Raw genomic sequence first — 16,355 nt, 5'->3', positions numbered from 1 at the left:
GACCTTTATATGCTGGGTTTTATATTTTGTACAGCTACAAATTGATTGGCTCACTAGTTGATTGTATGATGCAGCAGGGCACACACACGCGCACACACGCACACACACAACAGATGCCACCAAATACAAATACATTATTAAGTTTGAACACAAAGAAAAACACAGAAAACACAGATATGATAATAAATACAAAAATACAAGTACAGAAATAAAAAGGAGTCACACACTACACACGGCTCCTAGAGTAGGTGAGACTAATAATGTGCATGCAGAACACAACAAAAAGCCAGGCAAGCATAAGGTTTTTAACTGTCATGTTGTGCTATGCATTTTACAGCATTTATTTACGACCTGCTGACAGTGCTGATATTTCTACCACTTTTTTTTTTTAATTGATGTGGAAAAAAAAGGCCATGAGCACATTGGGTATAAATCTTAAATATAAAAACAGATACACATTGGAAACACTGGTAGCATAAAACAGATACTTATAATGCCTCTGGATTACACCCCAATATACACTTAGTGCACAGTTTAATAGTCACAATGAGCATGTTACTCTCGTACTGGGTGGAGCATGAGCCACCATGCAAATAAAGTCTGACCAGTAATGTTCCCATAACAATCCCACTGATTTACTGCATAGTTGAGTGAAGGTATAAGCTCAGTATACCCAATAATACCATAGTACTTTGTACAACCATACTGTTCATTTTGTTTAGAGCACTTGAAACCTGGCTATGCAAACCAAATACCATATATTGCATTCAATTATAAAAAGAAAAGTGCATGATATTTGAATAAACAGTCCATTAAAAAAAAAGTATAAAATGAATGTCAACATTAAAACTGTGTGGATCGAACAGTGAGAAGGTAAAATATCTCCTCTGTAAGAAGCACAAAGTGATGCTTGACCCGTTAAAAAAGTTTAAACACCAATAAAACTTCAAGAAACAGCAGGTATTCCTCACTCTTAATGACGTAATAAATCTTACTGTAAAGCAACTGTCTGTATAGAAAGTAAACTGCCTTACAACTAAATGTCAACAGCATTTTGATTTTGGCTCCTAAAATTCTTCCCTTCAACCAGAAACAAAAGTACTGTGGCCACACGCTTGCTAAAAGAAGTCTTCTTTTGCCGACCTTGCCTGAAGTACGTGGTGGTTCCAGTGGAGATGGATTTACACTGCTCAGAGAAAAGCCAGGTCTCCCACAGGACAGCGAGTGCATTGATTAAAAGAAGCAAGAGCACCCAAGCTTCTTTCGTTGCTACTGAGCTCCAGCTCTCCTCCACCTCTGACCTCCAGTAAAGATAATACCCAGCAGTGATAATGAAGAAGACCTGTGCCAATATCATGGTCAGGATGAAGAGTAAGAAGACACGGTGGTTGTTCTGGCCCACGCAGCGATTTAGGAAGAGGCAGTGGTGATCGTAATCCATCACACAAAGGTCACACAGATGACAGTGTTTGCAGTTGGCCACTTGGAACAGCTAGCATGATGTATAGGAAAGCAAAAATCTATGTAATAAATCTTAATAAATTATACAAATTATATTGGGTGTCAAAGTCTTCACACATACGGGAAATTAACACAAGCAAAATGTCCTGCAAAATAGAACATTTTTGAATAGCATTTAAGAACTCATTTGGCAAGGGAATATTGAAATTATTCTCACGACTGGATTGGAGATGTCAAATGGTTGACGATGAACTTTAATAGGAAACAATAGCGAGCATGTCACACCTGACACTACTTCTAAACTGGAAGGCAATGTTGGGAGGTGACGAGTCTGGGTGTCTATGGTGTTTTTATTTATTTATTTTTATTTATTTATTTATTTATTTTACAAAGATATGGCAACTATGTTGAGTATTCAATAAAGTTATTAATAAAGTTGCATGAAGCTATTATGTATTCGTTTCCCATATATATGAAGATGCCCACTATGCATGTAATATCCAATTTGTGATTTCCTATCAAGACAACTATTCAAAACAAACAAAAAAAGTGTCTGCTATGGATATTTCTCACCTCACAGTTAATACAGAACCGTGTAAGACTCTGATTAGACTCCACCAAGTCTGCTATGCTGGAGAATCGAGGATCTGCATCAGCTGCATGCAGCTGGCCGGGATCCTGTGTTAGGAGCTTCCAGAAGAGCCAGAGAACCATAGAAAAATGAAGAACTGAAACATTTAAGAGTGCATAAGCTGGCCAAATATGTAGTAGGTTAAGGACAACCTTAGTATAGTGTGTATCAAAACAATCAAACACATTTTATGCAGTACATAATATCAGCTTTTACCAGGGTAGGATATTAGGCAGAATTCTATAGTAAAAGCAGATTACAGTATGTATTATTCCTGCAGTCAAAGTTCCAAGATAGACAGGATTGGGTAACCTAGAAGTGAAAAGAGAAGAACAAAGAAACAAAATAACTCTCCAAATAAACCGTGATGAAGTAGTACAACGACATAAGATAGCAACATCCCTCTAACCTCTGATAGTCACTCATTCTGTGGTACTGAGACAAGGTGACTTTTGCCAGCAGGGGAAAGAACAGCACACAAAACACGCCTCCTTTGTCTCCCAAAATCGCCGCTATGAGCAGCACCACTGCCCCGCTGATACTCGGCAAAAGAAATGTCCAGTTGTACATCACTGCATTAGAAATAAAAAAATAAACACACAACAGCCATTAGGGCAGGAATTCTCTTATACTTAAATTTAAATATGCTGTGTTTAAGGACAATGTATAAAAGATACCATAGGATTCTCTGGGCTTCTGATTCTTTGGTTTATTGATAAATCTCACTAACATTTTGGTGAGCTGCTGATGTCTGGAACACAGAAAAAAATAATAATAATTATCACGGATGTGCATGTGATTTTGCGTCTTACATTTCTGCTCAGTTAAACATGAACAATGAAGTGGTGGCGAACACACCTAAAGGTCGTTCCGCGACTGCAGAGGTCTAAAGGTGTGAGGCCGGAGTGGTTTTTTATGTGTAAAATGTGCAGCTCTGTGCTGCGCAGAAGTGACCAGCACACTTCGATAGCGCCTTTCTCAGCAGCCACGTGCAGTGCTGTCGCCCCCTGGTGGTCAACTGCATCTGCTGAACATCGCTGGTGAAGGAGAAAAACGTGTTAAATGTTCCATTACATTTGTATTAACATTAAACGTGAGCCTGCATTTTTAAACAAATAAGTGTGTTTCAATGATTATAGACTTACAGTAATTAGGTTAAGATTGCATTGTCCCAAAGCCAATTAAGACCATCTCTGTCTGCTCCACTTCACTACAGTGACTCACCAGAAGGTCTACACACAACATATTCTTTAACTTCCACAGTAATAATGCAAACTAACTGCTTTGGAGAGATGTTTGGGTTATCTATCAAATCTTCCACAAATCTCTCTAGATTAGACTCCCTCTTTTTTATCCTGCAAATTATCTTACAATCTGTGTACATTTAGTAATACATCTATAAACAATATTCTAACATTCTAATATTCTCACAGACTTTTAAATCCTACTGTATACCAGGACCTATAGAGGACTATAGGTTTTCTTGCATTAGCTGCCTACAATTTGTTTAATCGTGTGACTTGTGGGTGAATTGGGTAATTGTGTAAAAATATTTCTAATATACTTTATATAGCTGAATGGGATAACAAATACCTTTTTTCCCCAAAACTCAATGTACTCGTATAAATTGTCTAAAAAAAAAATGAATTGCCTGCCGCTTTTTCACTATTTATTTAAATTGCACCTTATTTTATTAAAAATCTCAGAGCACTACTGCAAATGCTTTTTTTCATCATTTTTATCTGAACATATTATATTTACATACAAATCTTATTTTTTTAGGATTTGGTATTGCAATGATTTGCTTTAATGACAGAGTGCACATGAGCTAGCATTAACTCCACAAGTTCGTGCAAAATATTATGAACCACTTTTTGTACAAAGCATTTACCGTATTTTCCGGACTATAAGCCGCTACTTTTTTCCCATGCTTTGAACCCTGCGGCTTAAACAATGAAGCGGCTAATTTATGGATTTTTCCTGGGTTTTTCCCGGTTTGACAAGATTCATGCCAAAAACCTGAGCCCCATAACATTAGACCAATGAAATTGCTGAACGGGTTCAGGTGAACCAATGAAATTCTTTATATACAATCAAATCGCGCTCCCACTGAATCGGGCCGCACCACATCATAAATATGGATGAGGTTCCTCTGACGTTTGACCTGCCGCTCACTCGGACTGTCAACAGGAAATGTGAATCATTCGTCACGCTGAAAACAACGGGGCATGAAAAAACGCACTTCACCTGTGTTCTGAGCTGCACGGCATCGAGAGAAAAGATTCACCGATGGTGATTTTTAAACGCACGACGATGCCAAAAGATAAACTCCCGAGAAAAATTGTTGTGAAAGGAAGGAGGAAGACAGTAAACAATGACTTTCTTGGTAGGCTTCTGTTTAGATACAAGCCGTGTAACAGACACTGTCTTTTATTAAAGCCTGTGTAAAGTTCATTAGTTTCAGTGTAGACACCTGCGGCTTATAGACAGGTGCGGCGTATTTATGTTCAAAATAAAAATCTTTGTAAAATTCAGTGGGTGAGGCTTATATTTGGGTGCGCTTAATAGCCCGGAAATTACTGTAACTTGCTCAAGATCACACATCGGCTTCGATTTAAATAGAGACCTACAGATAGTACAGAATCCTAAATATTAAGTATTCAATTTATTCAATATTTCCTTTCTTTTTAATATATATATATATATATATATATATATATATATATATATATATATATATAAATATTTTATAAATCTAAAACTTTGTGGTCAGATCCAAATTCAAACTGAGTTGAACTTTTCAATGTTTCCTTAGACCTTAGACATTATCTTTGTTGTTGTTGATGTGTTGTACTGTATTCGTACTGCATTATTATCTATATTATTATTATTATTAATGGTAACAGCAGTACTGCAATTAAATAAATAATAACTCGAGTTTAAAAATGTTATAAATGTTAAATATATATATAAACACTCACATTGCTCAATAAATTGATATATTAGACTATAATTTTAAATAATAATGCATCCTCCAACCCAATTCAGCAGCTCACGTTTTCTCGTAGCAGATACCGGACCACATCTGCATTCCCGGTGGACGCCGCCATGTGTAGTGGAGTGATTAAGAAGTGGTCAGCATCTGAGAATCGAACATGCTTGTCTCCCAGAGGTACTGCATGGCAACACTGATTATCAGACAACAGTGAGAAAGAGAGTCAGTGCAATGAGATATTTAATATTAGTCAATAATCAATATGATAAACACCCCTAGTTCCTGCAAAGCCACTCTGCTTGCTTTGAACCCTGCAGGAGATACGCTAATGCAGAACACGAGACAGATTACACACCAGATGAGCATAATGTCTTAAATCAGATTATACAGAAGATCGAGTTACTCACATGCTTCCTCCACTGACTGCATGATGCAGTGATGTTCTCCCCTGCTGATCAACAATGCGCAGGTCTGCCCCATGCTGCAACATTGTGTGCATGATGTTTACGTTACCATGTCTGTTACAGGAGGGGAAATCATTTTACATATACTGCACCAGATGCTCTGTGAATGTGTAAAAAGTATATAATAATGAGCAATGTGAAATAGGGGGATGTTGAGAAGAAGGGACTCCATACCGGCAGGCAAAGTGGAAGGGGGTTTGCCCGACATTACAGGGTATGTTGGGGTCTGCACCTCTGTTCAGGAGGAGTTCAGCTATTGGCCGATTCCCGTGAAGGGCCGCAAAATGGAGAGCAGTAAATCCACCCCAACCTGAGAATAAAACACTGACTTACTTTTATAACACCAAAATATTTGTTCATAACTGCTTCACGTAAAATGTCATTATAATTATTATACTTCTAGTGCAAATTTCAAATCAACCTATAAGTCACCTTTAATGCTATATGAAGGTATTACAGTGTGAAAAACTAAATATCGCTATTGTTTTATAAGAAAACACGGTGCATGAAACAATAAATAAATGTGAGTAAGTAATTCATTAATTATTAAAAAAACAAGCAGGGCGCTGCAGGAGTGTATGTGGAAGTCAGACCTCTAAGCTGCAGGAGGTTTGGGTCCTGGTCAATCAGCAGCGCTACCTGTTCATCGTCTCCCCGCTGTACCGCCTCAAACACACCGCTTCCTCCAGTCACCAGCGGCATTGTGCGACAATTACAACCATTACCTAGAATATACTCAGCTTCTACACACTCTGCAGACTTTGAGGGGAAAAAATAAAAAAATAAAGCTCCTTAGTCGGTGTAATAAAGCGCTAATTCCACACCGAGCAAACAAACCGAATCAGTACAGTGAGTCGAATCCCCTCTGTAGCTCTGTCCAAAACTGAACCGACACAGAGCCGCGCCTCTCGCGTCTGACTGGATTCTGGTATTCACGTGACGAGCGATCGTCATGACTATTATTCAGTTCAACTTCAAAATACAGGCCGAAGAAAACCGACTACATTAATATCCTAAACACTTTAGCTTTCTCTATTTAGACATACTTATTCACAAAAATGGTTCATTTAGAAAATGAGTGAATAAACAAACATATATGCAAGTATACAGCACACCTCACCACAAGATTACACCACACGCTGCATCCGCAAAGCCAACAGCATTGAGGACGATCCCACACACCCCTCACACACCCCTCACACACACTCCTCACCCTCCTGCGATCAGGAAAGAGGTTCTGAAGCATTCCTAAAAGTTTTTTTCCTCAAGCCATCAGGTTGCCCAAAACACAGAACTGAACTGTACATAACACACACACACTTGTGTAACACACAAATGTACTGTACTGAACTGTTTGTCTGAACTGTACAACCTTTACTCAACACACTCATTACTCATCTCAATCCATTCCACCACACATTATATTTATATTTAATCATATTATACTGTTTACATGCTGTTTTTCGCCCCTTTTAACTGCTGCTACTGCTGTTTTTGCACTACATTGTGTTTATGTTTACAAATACTCTCTTGTTTATAGTCCTCTTTTGCACACTACTGTATAATCATACTATACAATAGGTTTACTGGTCGGCACTATTTTGTATTTTGTGTGTCTGTCCCACACTGTCTTGTGTTGTCTGTCTGCACTGTTTTTTGTCTTCACTGTTTGCACTCGGTTACACATGATGCACTTTATGTGGTGAGGACACTAACTTTAGTCCTTAACTCTGTGTTCTGTTATGTAGCTCTATGTTGTTTTATGTAGCACCAGGGTTCTGGATGAACATTGTCTCATTTCGCTGTGTACTGCATCAGCTATATCTGGTAGAAATGACAATAAAAACTTCTTGACTTGCTTTGAGTTTGCTTGCTGGTAAGTGGATATATTAATTCACTACAAAAATCTATAAATGTTTGAGATTTTCTAATTATTTTCCTCTATTTTGCTATTCTGTAATTTGATTTTGACATAACATAACATAACATAACATAACACATAACATAACATAACATAACATAACATAACATAACATAACATAACATAACATAACATAACATAACATAACATATAACATATAATATATAATATAATATAATATATAATATAACATATAATATAACATAACATAACATAACATAACATAACATATAATATATAATATAATATAATATAACATAATATAACATAACATATAACATAACATAACATATAATATAACATAACATATAATATATAATATAACATATAATATAATATATAATATAACATATAATATAACATATAATATAACATAACATAACATAACATAACATAACATAACATAACATAACATAACATAACATAACATAACAGAGACTTCTCAGCTGATAGTTGGTAGTTGTTTGCCAGTTAGACCATATTAGACTGTGTTATGAACTAAGCTGGATTATTAGATGAACCTTTCCCCTGATCATTTACACAATTTAGTCATTCATTGTGGTTTAAAACCTCATTCACATAAATCCCAGCATGAATAATGTACTTAGTAGACTGCATAGTGGATGTAGTACAATGGACAAGTGTATATGGCTTAGGATAATGTAGAATTACTTCCGATGAAAAACAAACAGAGTTCAGTTTCCAAACTGGAACATACTCAGTGGAAATATATAATTATATTGATTAATACATTTAATTTAATGTTATTTCTCACAGGATATGCAGAGCTGAACAGCTGCAGACAAAAAAAAAAAAAAAAAAAAAAAATACAAAATATAAAAGAATATTCAAAAATATGACTGAAATACGGAGTTCTAATAAATACAATTAAATAACACAAACAAAATACACACAATACTATTTGAAAGCTGAAAGTAGATTGAGAAAAATGGGGGGAAAAATAATAACGTTTACATTTAGCACATAACTGGAAAAGGTCAAATGTACTGTACATATTTAGTGTAAAAAGAACTGAATAGCATGTTACCTATGAAATCTCTTTTTACCCATTAATTTTTGCAGATTTTTGGCGCCTATGACATTACAAATGTACCTATATATTTTATTTTGCGTCTCTTAAGCAAGATGAAAACCCAACAAATTCAGAAAAATAAAATAAATCAGTGTACTAGCGATAACAATAATTGTTTTGAGTATTCACTTTTTTGAATCAGCTAATCAGCATGTTTTAACATTATAATAAGTAGCCAGACGCCAGCAGAGTCTCACGCCATTTCGTCATATAGTTACGAACTTGACCCGAAAAAAGAGGTCAATTTGTGTCTATTAACACGAATCAATAGATTACATTTTGTAACTATATCACGAAATGCTGTGAGACTGGGCTGCCAGACAACAACAAAAATGATTTTATACAATTGTGTATTAATAGCTTTTTTGTTCCTGTTCTTTCATTTATTTTTGAATCCTTTTCCCATCTTTGTGATTCCTCTGCAAACCACATGATGTCAGTACTACAAAATGATAAATTGTAAGCTGCTCATTTCCCCAAATGATACCCCCTCCTTTTTAACACCTCCCCTCCCCTTTTCATGAATGAATCTGCATACTGATTGTGCAGTTGAGTATTTTTAGGCCTCAGTTGCAAAAGAATTTTCAAGATTGGGAACTATAAATACATAAGGTTATATATTAAATATGGATTATTTGATAGTGAGGAATCTTTATTCAAGCTTAAAAACTCTGGTCAAGTCAAGACAAACACACAAGACCTTCACTTCTCATTTTTCTCCCTGTGTAGGAAGTAAAGCACATGACGTGCAGCTGATGTAAGAGTGCTTCTTTGTGCAAAGTTCAGCCCCCCAGTGCAGATTATTAACTGGCAGATAAGAGGGAGGTTTCTGACAGGCATGTCTCAGCTGGCTTCTTGGTAAGCGCACAAAAGAAGACCTCTTGCCTAAGTTAGACTGTTCCCAAATGCTAAAGGCAAAAGGTGATGCCTCTCACCAAGCCACAGGTAAGTTAGAGAAACCTTTAAAAATCTTTGGTTAAAAAAAAAGATTTGCAAATGATTTATATAGTAAGCCAGTACATTGTAGAGCTTCCTACTGTAATGTGCATGTTATCTGTCTAATTCATACTGTGTGGAATGAGGCATGTGCTTTTGGTATACAAACCCTACCCTACCTGTTCAGTGGTGGCATGCGGAGGTAGAACTAAAAGAAACTTTAAACAAGGAACTTCAGAGTGACTATAAAAGGCATATATTTCCTGCATGCACATATATTATTACCCGTGATTTTACGCATGATGTGTTAAGGTTTGGCATTAACCACAGCTGAGGAGTTCTCTGTAGCTGCTGCATAGATCTTGCAAATTATTCTTTCTTCTGCACTAAAAGCATGCAACATCACAGGATTAATTATCATCTTGTGAAATGAGGATTAACAAACAACAGTGCCTGCACTGTTAGGTTGTGCAATAATGTTTTTGTACTGTTCTCTGGAGGGACTGAATAATGTCCAGGTATTTCTCTAAGCCTCCTCTGGATTTAAACAGGAAGCAATAAACAAAAAGGGATGTTTGTTTTGACCTGTTTAGTAACGAAAGCCATTTAAGATATGGAGAGGATCAATAAGGAGACTGGAGAATTGAGTTCTTCAGGGGAAAGTGCAGAGACAGAGCTGAAGCTAGATGAGCCTTGGATAGGACCTGGGCACAAGGACGACTCAGGTGGAGGACTGGATGCAGCCACAGCTCTCCAAGAAAAACTTCAAGAGCTGGCCAGTGCAACAACAGAACAGAGAGAGGAGCAGCTCCTTTTCCTTCTGCCCATATTTATTAAGGTAACAAACTCACTTAGAGATAGAGAAGGAAATCTTATTAGTCAAGAACTCTGTCTTAATAGAGAATAAGGAAATAATGGAAACTTTTAACACTTTGAAATCAACACAACCTCATTAACAACATATTTCATTTGTAAAGTACAGTGCAGAAATGACTGAATGTAATAACCCTTACCTTAGAAATCCACTCAGATCAAACTAATATTTACTCTGTCTAGATTTGTTTAAATGGTCTTTTGAGCAGTGCTGATGTAGATTTTTAGAAAAAGACTTTTAACAGTGTGCCATGTGAGCATAGTTATAGGACTTACTGGACATTAGCAGAACCACATTCCACACAGAGCATGTGTGTGGGCTTTAGGCACCACTGAAAGAACAATTCTTTTGGAGAAGTCATGTGAAATAGTAGACGGAAGGTGTTCATATAATAGAGAAATGAAAGGTCCATCTGTGTTTATGAAAGTGCACTGAACATAGTTTGAATGCATCTTCTGTACTCTTATAAAAACAAAAAAAAACATACTCTGAATGAGCTAGGCTATGTTTTACTGAATAGTTAAAATGCAGTAGTTTTATAATTTAAGAACTTTACTTAAAGCGTTCGAGTGTGACATTTATAATGTTTTTATAATTGTAATTAATAATAAAAATAGAATTGTTTTAACATAATGCACAAATTTGTATATTCGTTATAAAGAGCAGTATATTATTTTGGCAATTCATTATAATTAACAGTGAAATAATTCTATATTGTCAGAGAACTGCTTACCATTATTAGATTTCTGGGTAATCTGTCTTTCAGTTCATTATTAAAGTTTTAAAGATTTATAAATATAAGCATCACAGAAAGTACTAATTGTTACTTTGACGTTACAATATCTGTTCATATGCTGTTTCAGACATTCTCAGAAATATCAGCGTAAGTGTCTCTGTTGTCTTGAAGGTGTGTGAATGCAGTAGAGCCACTGAGGACGTGGATCTCCAGATTTTGGCTACTCATGTCACAGAGACGCTGGTGTTTCACATACAGCAGAGAGTGTCCAGAAAACCTGCAGGTACCCTTAAGCTGCTTTCTTCAGTGGAGTTGGCACTGATAAACTGTGTTGAGTGGGTGGGCTTGAGGCTGATTATAGCATATTAGAAGTGCACAGTTTACCCAGAAGATAGCTGCATCTCTTTTTTAAATATATGTTTGTCAAATTGGTAAGAAATTGGAGAGTGATTTGCATTTTTAATTCATCTAATGGCTCAAAGGTTAAGACCTTTGGTTACTGGTCTGGAGCTTAAGGGTTCATCCTTTAGCAGTTCCGATGTGCCACTGTTGGGCTACATTTACATTTATGTGATTTGGTAGATGACCTGATCCAGAGTGACTTGCAATTATCTCATTTATACAATTGAGCAATTAAGAGGCAGCTTGTTGGTGCTGGTATCTGTACTAAAAACCTTTGGATCTGAAGTTTAACGTCCAACCCACTGAACGACCACTTCCCTTAACCCACTTCCCTTCACATTCTCTGCTTCATGCCTACCATATCATGGTTAAACCTGTACTCTCTCCTCTGTCAACTTCATAAGAAGCTAGAATATGTGACACAAACAGAATTGCAAAATATGTGCTACAAATAAAGGCTTCTTCGTCTGCTTAAGGCAGCTAATTCAGTTTGTAAATAGCTTTACGATCAGCTAATAAGGGAAAATGATACAAAATATAAACTAGTGTTATGGCCTTGTGAAGCTGAAATCTCACACTTTTGCACTTAACTATAATAGAGCAATAAAACGCATTTACTCAATATATCATGTTTATTTTTGTATTCAATAGAGGAAGCACGATATGAGTTGCAGCAGTTTTTCCAAATAGCAGAACATGGCAGTAAAGGGTGGCTGCTGCTGAAGGCCACATCTTTTTTGTCTACCATTGATGCTGTAAGTATACATTAATTTTAATATGTGCTAAATATGAATTAATATGCACATAATGCACATAAATGTTGCTGTAATGTAGCTTACATTAAGCTAATCATTGAAACATTGAACATTTTTCACGCTAGAATTTCGTCATAATAAGCCAAGCCACATGACTAACCAGCATATGACAAGTTTCCTTCACTTCATCATTATTCCTTTTTTGGAAGTAGCTTATTTTGGATCATCTAGGGAGTTTAACCATATATATAGCTGATGCAGTACACAGTGAAATAAAACAACATTCCACCTGAACCCTGGTGCTACATAAAACAACACAAGCTACATCACAGTAAACACAGGGCTAAGGACTAGTAAGTGTCCTCAGCACATTAAGTGCATCGAGTGCAACCTGGTGCAAACAGTGCAAAGACAACAAAAGACAGTGCAAGACAATACAGGACAGTGCAAGACAAATACACAAAACACAAAATAGCGCCACCAGTAAAGCTGTTGTATATTTCATACTGCGGTGTGTAAAAGAGTAAAGTGAACATTGTAATTAACAAAAATGTAAACAAAATGTGCAAAAACAGCATGTAAACAGTTTGTAGTAATGAGGTCATGTAATATGAATGGTGATTCATTGGGTCTTTCTTTAAGTGATGTACACATTTAAGATTTTTTTCATCCACAGCTTGATTTCATTAACATCAGACTGAAACTGATGTCCAAAGTGTTATTTATTAGTTAATCAGCATAAGTGTAATAGTTATGGTTTCTACAGGGAGTGAATGCAGCAATTATCACTGGACTAGCTGCGGCTTTAGTGAAGTGCTTCTATCTGTTTGTAGCCCTTCCTGACAAACAACCCAGCAATAATGACAACTGTTCATTCCAGGACCTATTAATTCAGGTAAATCAGTCCTTAAATTGTGATGTCAGTCACACTGTGTATTTTGTAATACAAAATATGAGCTATGCATGTATGTGTTGTGCACTTCAGGTGATCCTGCAGCTGTGCAGACATGTGCGCTTTGTCGAACAGATGGTGGAAACCGAGGAGCTGCAGTGTGTGATCATTGCCCTCACCTCCCTGTGGGATCAGTGTAGCTCCTCATGGAGGAGACAGGCCTCCCGTGTGCTCAGGGCTGTATCAGCTGCACAGGTTCCAAACACAGTTCCAGCATTGCAAGGTCGGCACTACCCTATATATTTGTAATCATTACAATTTTAACAGTTTACATAAAAAAAATTTGAATTAAATGCCTGCTTGGTTAAATTATATATAAAATACCATTTTCAAATATTTTATTTAAATAAAATAGAATAAATCAAATTAATTTAATATACTTTTTTATTATATTTAATCAATAATTTATAACATTTTTTTGAAATAATTAGATTTATACTATTAATACAGATGGATTTATTCTAGTAATACAGATGTGTGTGTGTGTTAGTGTGTGTGTGTGTGTGTGTTTTACATTTAATATAAAACATTTTTAAGATATGATCCACCTAACTGTTCTACTTATTTCAGCAGACAAAGGTCTTCATTCCTTCCATCCTTCATTCATTCATTCATTCATTCATTCATTCATTCATTCATTCACTCGCTCGATATGGTGAATTGTCAGGATTTTCAACTTTTAAGAGAGATTCTTAAAACTGAATATATGTTTCATACTATATATATATATATATATATATATATATATATATATATATATATATATATATATATATACAGGGAGTGCAGAATTATTAGGCAATGAGTATTTTGACCACATCATCCTCGTTATGCATGTTGTCTTACTCCAAGCTGTATAGGCTGGAAAGCCTACTACCAATTAAGCATATTAGGTGATGTGCATCTCTGTAATGAGAAGGGTGTGGTCTAATGACATCAACACCCTATATCAGGTGTGCATAATTATTAGGCAACTTCCTTTCCTTTGGCAAAATGGGTCAAAAGAAGGACTTGACAGGCTCAGAAAAGTCAAAAATAGTGAGATATATTGCAGAGGGATGCAGCAGTCTTAAAATAGCCAAGCTTCTGAAGCGTGATCATCGAACAATCAAGCGTTTCATTCAAAATAGTCGACAGGGTCGCAAGAAGCGTGTGGAAAAACCAAGGCGCAAAATAACTGCCCGTGAACTGAGAAAAGTCAAGCGTGCAGCTGCCAAGATGCCACTTGCCACCAGTTTGGCCATATTTCAGAGCTGCAACATCACTGAGTGCCCAAAAGCACAAGGTGTGCAATACTCAGAGACATGGCCAAGGTAAGAAAGGCAGAAAGTCGACCACCACTGAACAAGACACACAAGCTGAAACGTCAAGACTGGGCCAAGAAATATCTCAAGACTGATTTTTCTAAGGTTTTATGGACTGATGAAATGAGAGTGAGTCTTGATGGGCCAGATGGATGGGCCCGTGGCTGGATTGGTAAAGGGCAGAGAGCTCCAGTCCGACTCAGACGCCAGCAAGGTGGAGGTGGAGTACTGGTTTGGGCTGGTATCATCAAAGATGAGCTTGTGGGGCCTTTTCGGGTTGAGGATGGAGTCAAGCTGAACTCCCAGTCCTACTGCCAGTTTCTGGAAGACACCTTCTTCAAGCAGTGGTACAGGAAGAAGTCTGCATCCTTCAAGAAAAACATGATTTTCATGCAGGACAATGCTCCATCACACACGCCCAAGTACTCCACAGCGTGGCTGGCAAGAAAGGGTATAAAAGAAGAAAATCTAATGATATGGCCTCCTTGTTCACCTGATCTGAACCCCATTGAGAACCTGTGGTCCATCATCAAATGTGCGATTTACAAGGAGGGAAAACAGTACACCTCTCTGAACAGTGTCTGGGAGGCTGTGGTTGCTGCTGCACGCAATGTTGATGGTGAACAGATCAAAACACTGACAGAATCCATGGATGGCAGGCTTTTGAGTGTCCTTGCAAAGAAAGGTGGCTATATTGGTCACTGATTTGTTTTTGTTTGGTTTTGAATGTCAGAAATGTATATTTGTGAATGTTGAGATGTTATATTGGTTTCACTGGTAAAATAAATAATTGAAATGGGTATGAATTTGTTTTTTGTTAAGTTGCCTAATAATTATGCACAGTAATAGTCACCTGCACACACAGATATCCCCCTAAAATAGCTAAAACTAAAAACTACTTCCAAAAATATTCAGCTTTGATATTAATGAGTTTTTTGTGTTCATTGAGAACATGGTTGTTGTTCAAATTAAATCCTCAAATAAAATTAATCCTCAAAAATACAACTTGCCTAATAATTCTGCACTCCCTGTATATATATAGTATGAGCTACAAGCATATATAGGCTAGGACTTTGAATTTATAGTCAGGGCAGAGTGTGTGCATGCTGAATTGTTAAAACACCCACACATTTTCATTTGTTGTGTCTTTTTTACATATGAATACAAACCATACACTAAATTGACATTATATAATCGATATAGTAATATAATATTATAGTAATAATATAATCATGTAGTTATAGTGTTACCCATTATTTTTTTGTGTAGCCAAGAACTGTATGAAGATCTGCATCCAGAATTTGCTGCAAATGAGCGAGCAGGTTCATGGACTGATTCTAGCTGAGGTTGCTGTAAATGTGTTCACCTTTGTTAAGGACTCGTACACAAACAACCCTGCACTTTTTGAGGAGTTTGAGAACAATGATGGCTACACAGTCCTCCAAGCTATCATGGCAAGGTATGCATCATTTCTCTTTTAATATCATACAACATTTTTTGCAAAAAATTACAAAACTTATCAGTATGTTGGAAAAACCCAATAGATTTAAAGATGTCATTTTGTACATATTGCAGTTTGATTTGGGTTTGTTTACATCCAGGAAAGTCACTCCACTAGTGTCTCTCACTTTCCCTGACCAGTTTCACTGAATACCACTGTGTTAAATAATAAAGGAGGTCCTAATAAGATCATTGGTAAATTGAATTCAATCGCATTATGTTGGCCTTCTTTCTGACTCTGAGCGACAAATCATTCTAAGTGAGGTTACTGCAAGCCAAGGGAGACCTTATACATCGACAGGACATGACTATTTTTCAGGCCATGTGCACA

General features: G+C 36.6%; 2 protein-coding genes across 6 annotated transcripts in view; one reads left to right on the top strand and one right to left on the bottom strand.

Moving 5' to 3' along the window:
* Positions 1-297: 297 nt before the first annotated feature.
* On the bottom strand, positions 298-6,483 carry si:ch211-223a10.1 (palmitoyltransferase AKR1). The gene is given in 11 exon segments (XM_046872250.1): positions 298-1,492; positions 2,035-2,225; positions 2,322-2,404; positions 2,502-2,664; positions 2,770-2,843; positions 2,951-3,129; positions 5,149-5,243; positions 5,246-5,280; positions 5,495-5,605; positions 5,726-5,861; positions 6,145-6,483. Coding segments are annotated over 11 exon segments (1,632 nt in total). The 5' UTR covers positions 6,254-6,483; the 3' UTR covers positions 298-1,036.
* Positions 6,484-9,359: 2,876 nt separating this feature from the next.
* Positions 9,360-16,355, top strand: part of wdfy4 (WDFY family member 4) — a 44,490-nt gene continuing 37,494 nt past the window's right edge. For all 5 annotated transcript variants that reach the window (XM_046867004.1, XM_046866998.1, XM_046867001.1 and 2 more), the window contains exons 1-7: positions 9,360-9,510; positions 10,095-10,339; positions 11,283-11,394; positions 12,165-12,268; positions 13,035-13,163; positions 13,254-13,443; positions 15,794-15,983. In XM_046867004.1, coding sequence (XP_046722960.1) covers positions 10,115-10,339; positions 11,283-11,394; positions 12,165-12,268; positions 13,035-13,163; positions 13,254-13,443; positions 15,794-15,983 — 950 coding nt within the window. In that variant the 5' untranslated portion in view covers positions 9,360-9,510; positions 10,095-10,114. The remainder of the gene's footprint in view (positions 9,511-10,094; positions 10,340-11,282; positions 11,395-12,164; positions 12,269-13,034; positions 13,164-13,253; positions 13,444-15,793; positions 15,984-16,355) is intronic.

Source organism: Silurus meridionalis, chromosome 2, assembly GCF_014805685.1.
Source record: "Silurus meridionalis isolate SWU-2019-XX chromosome 2, ASM1480568v1, whole genome shotgun sequence".
In the NCBI taxonomy this organism is placed as follows: Eukaryota; Metazoa; Chordata; class Actinopteri; order Siluriformes; family Siluridae; genus Silurus; species Silurus meridionalis.
This window is presented reverse-complemented; position numbering and strand designations above follow the sequence as displayed.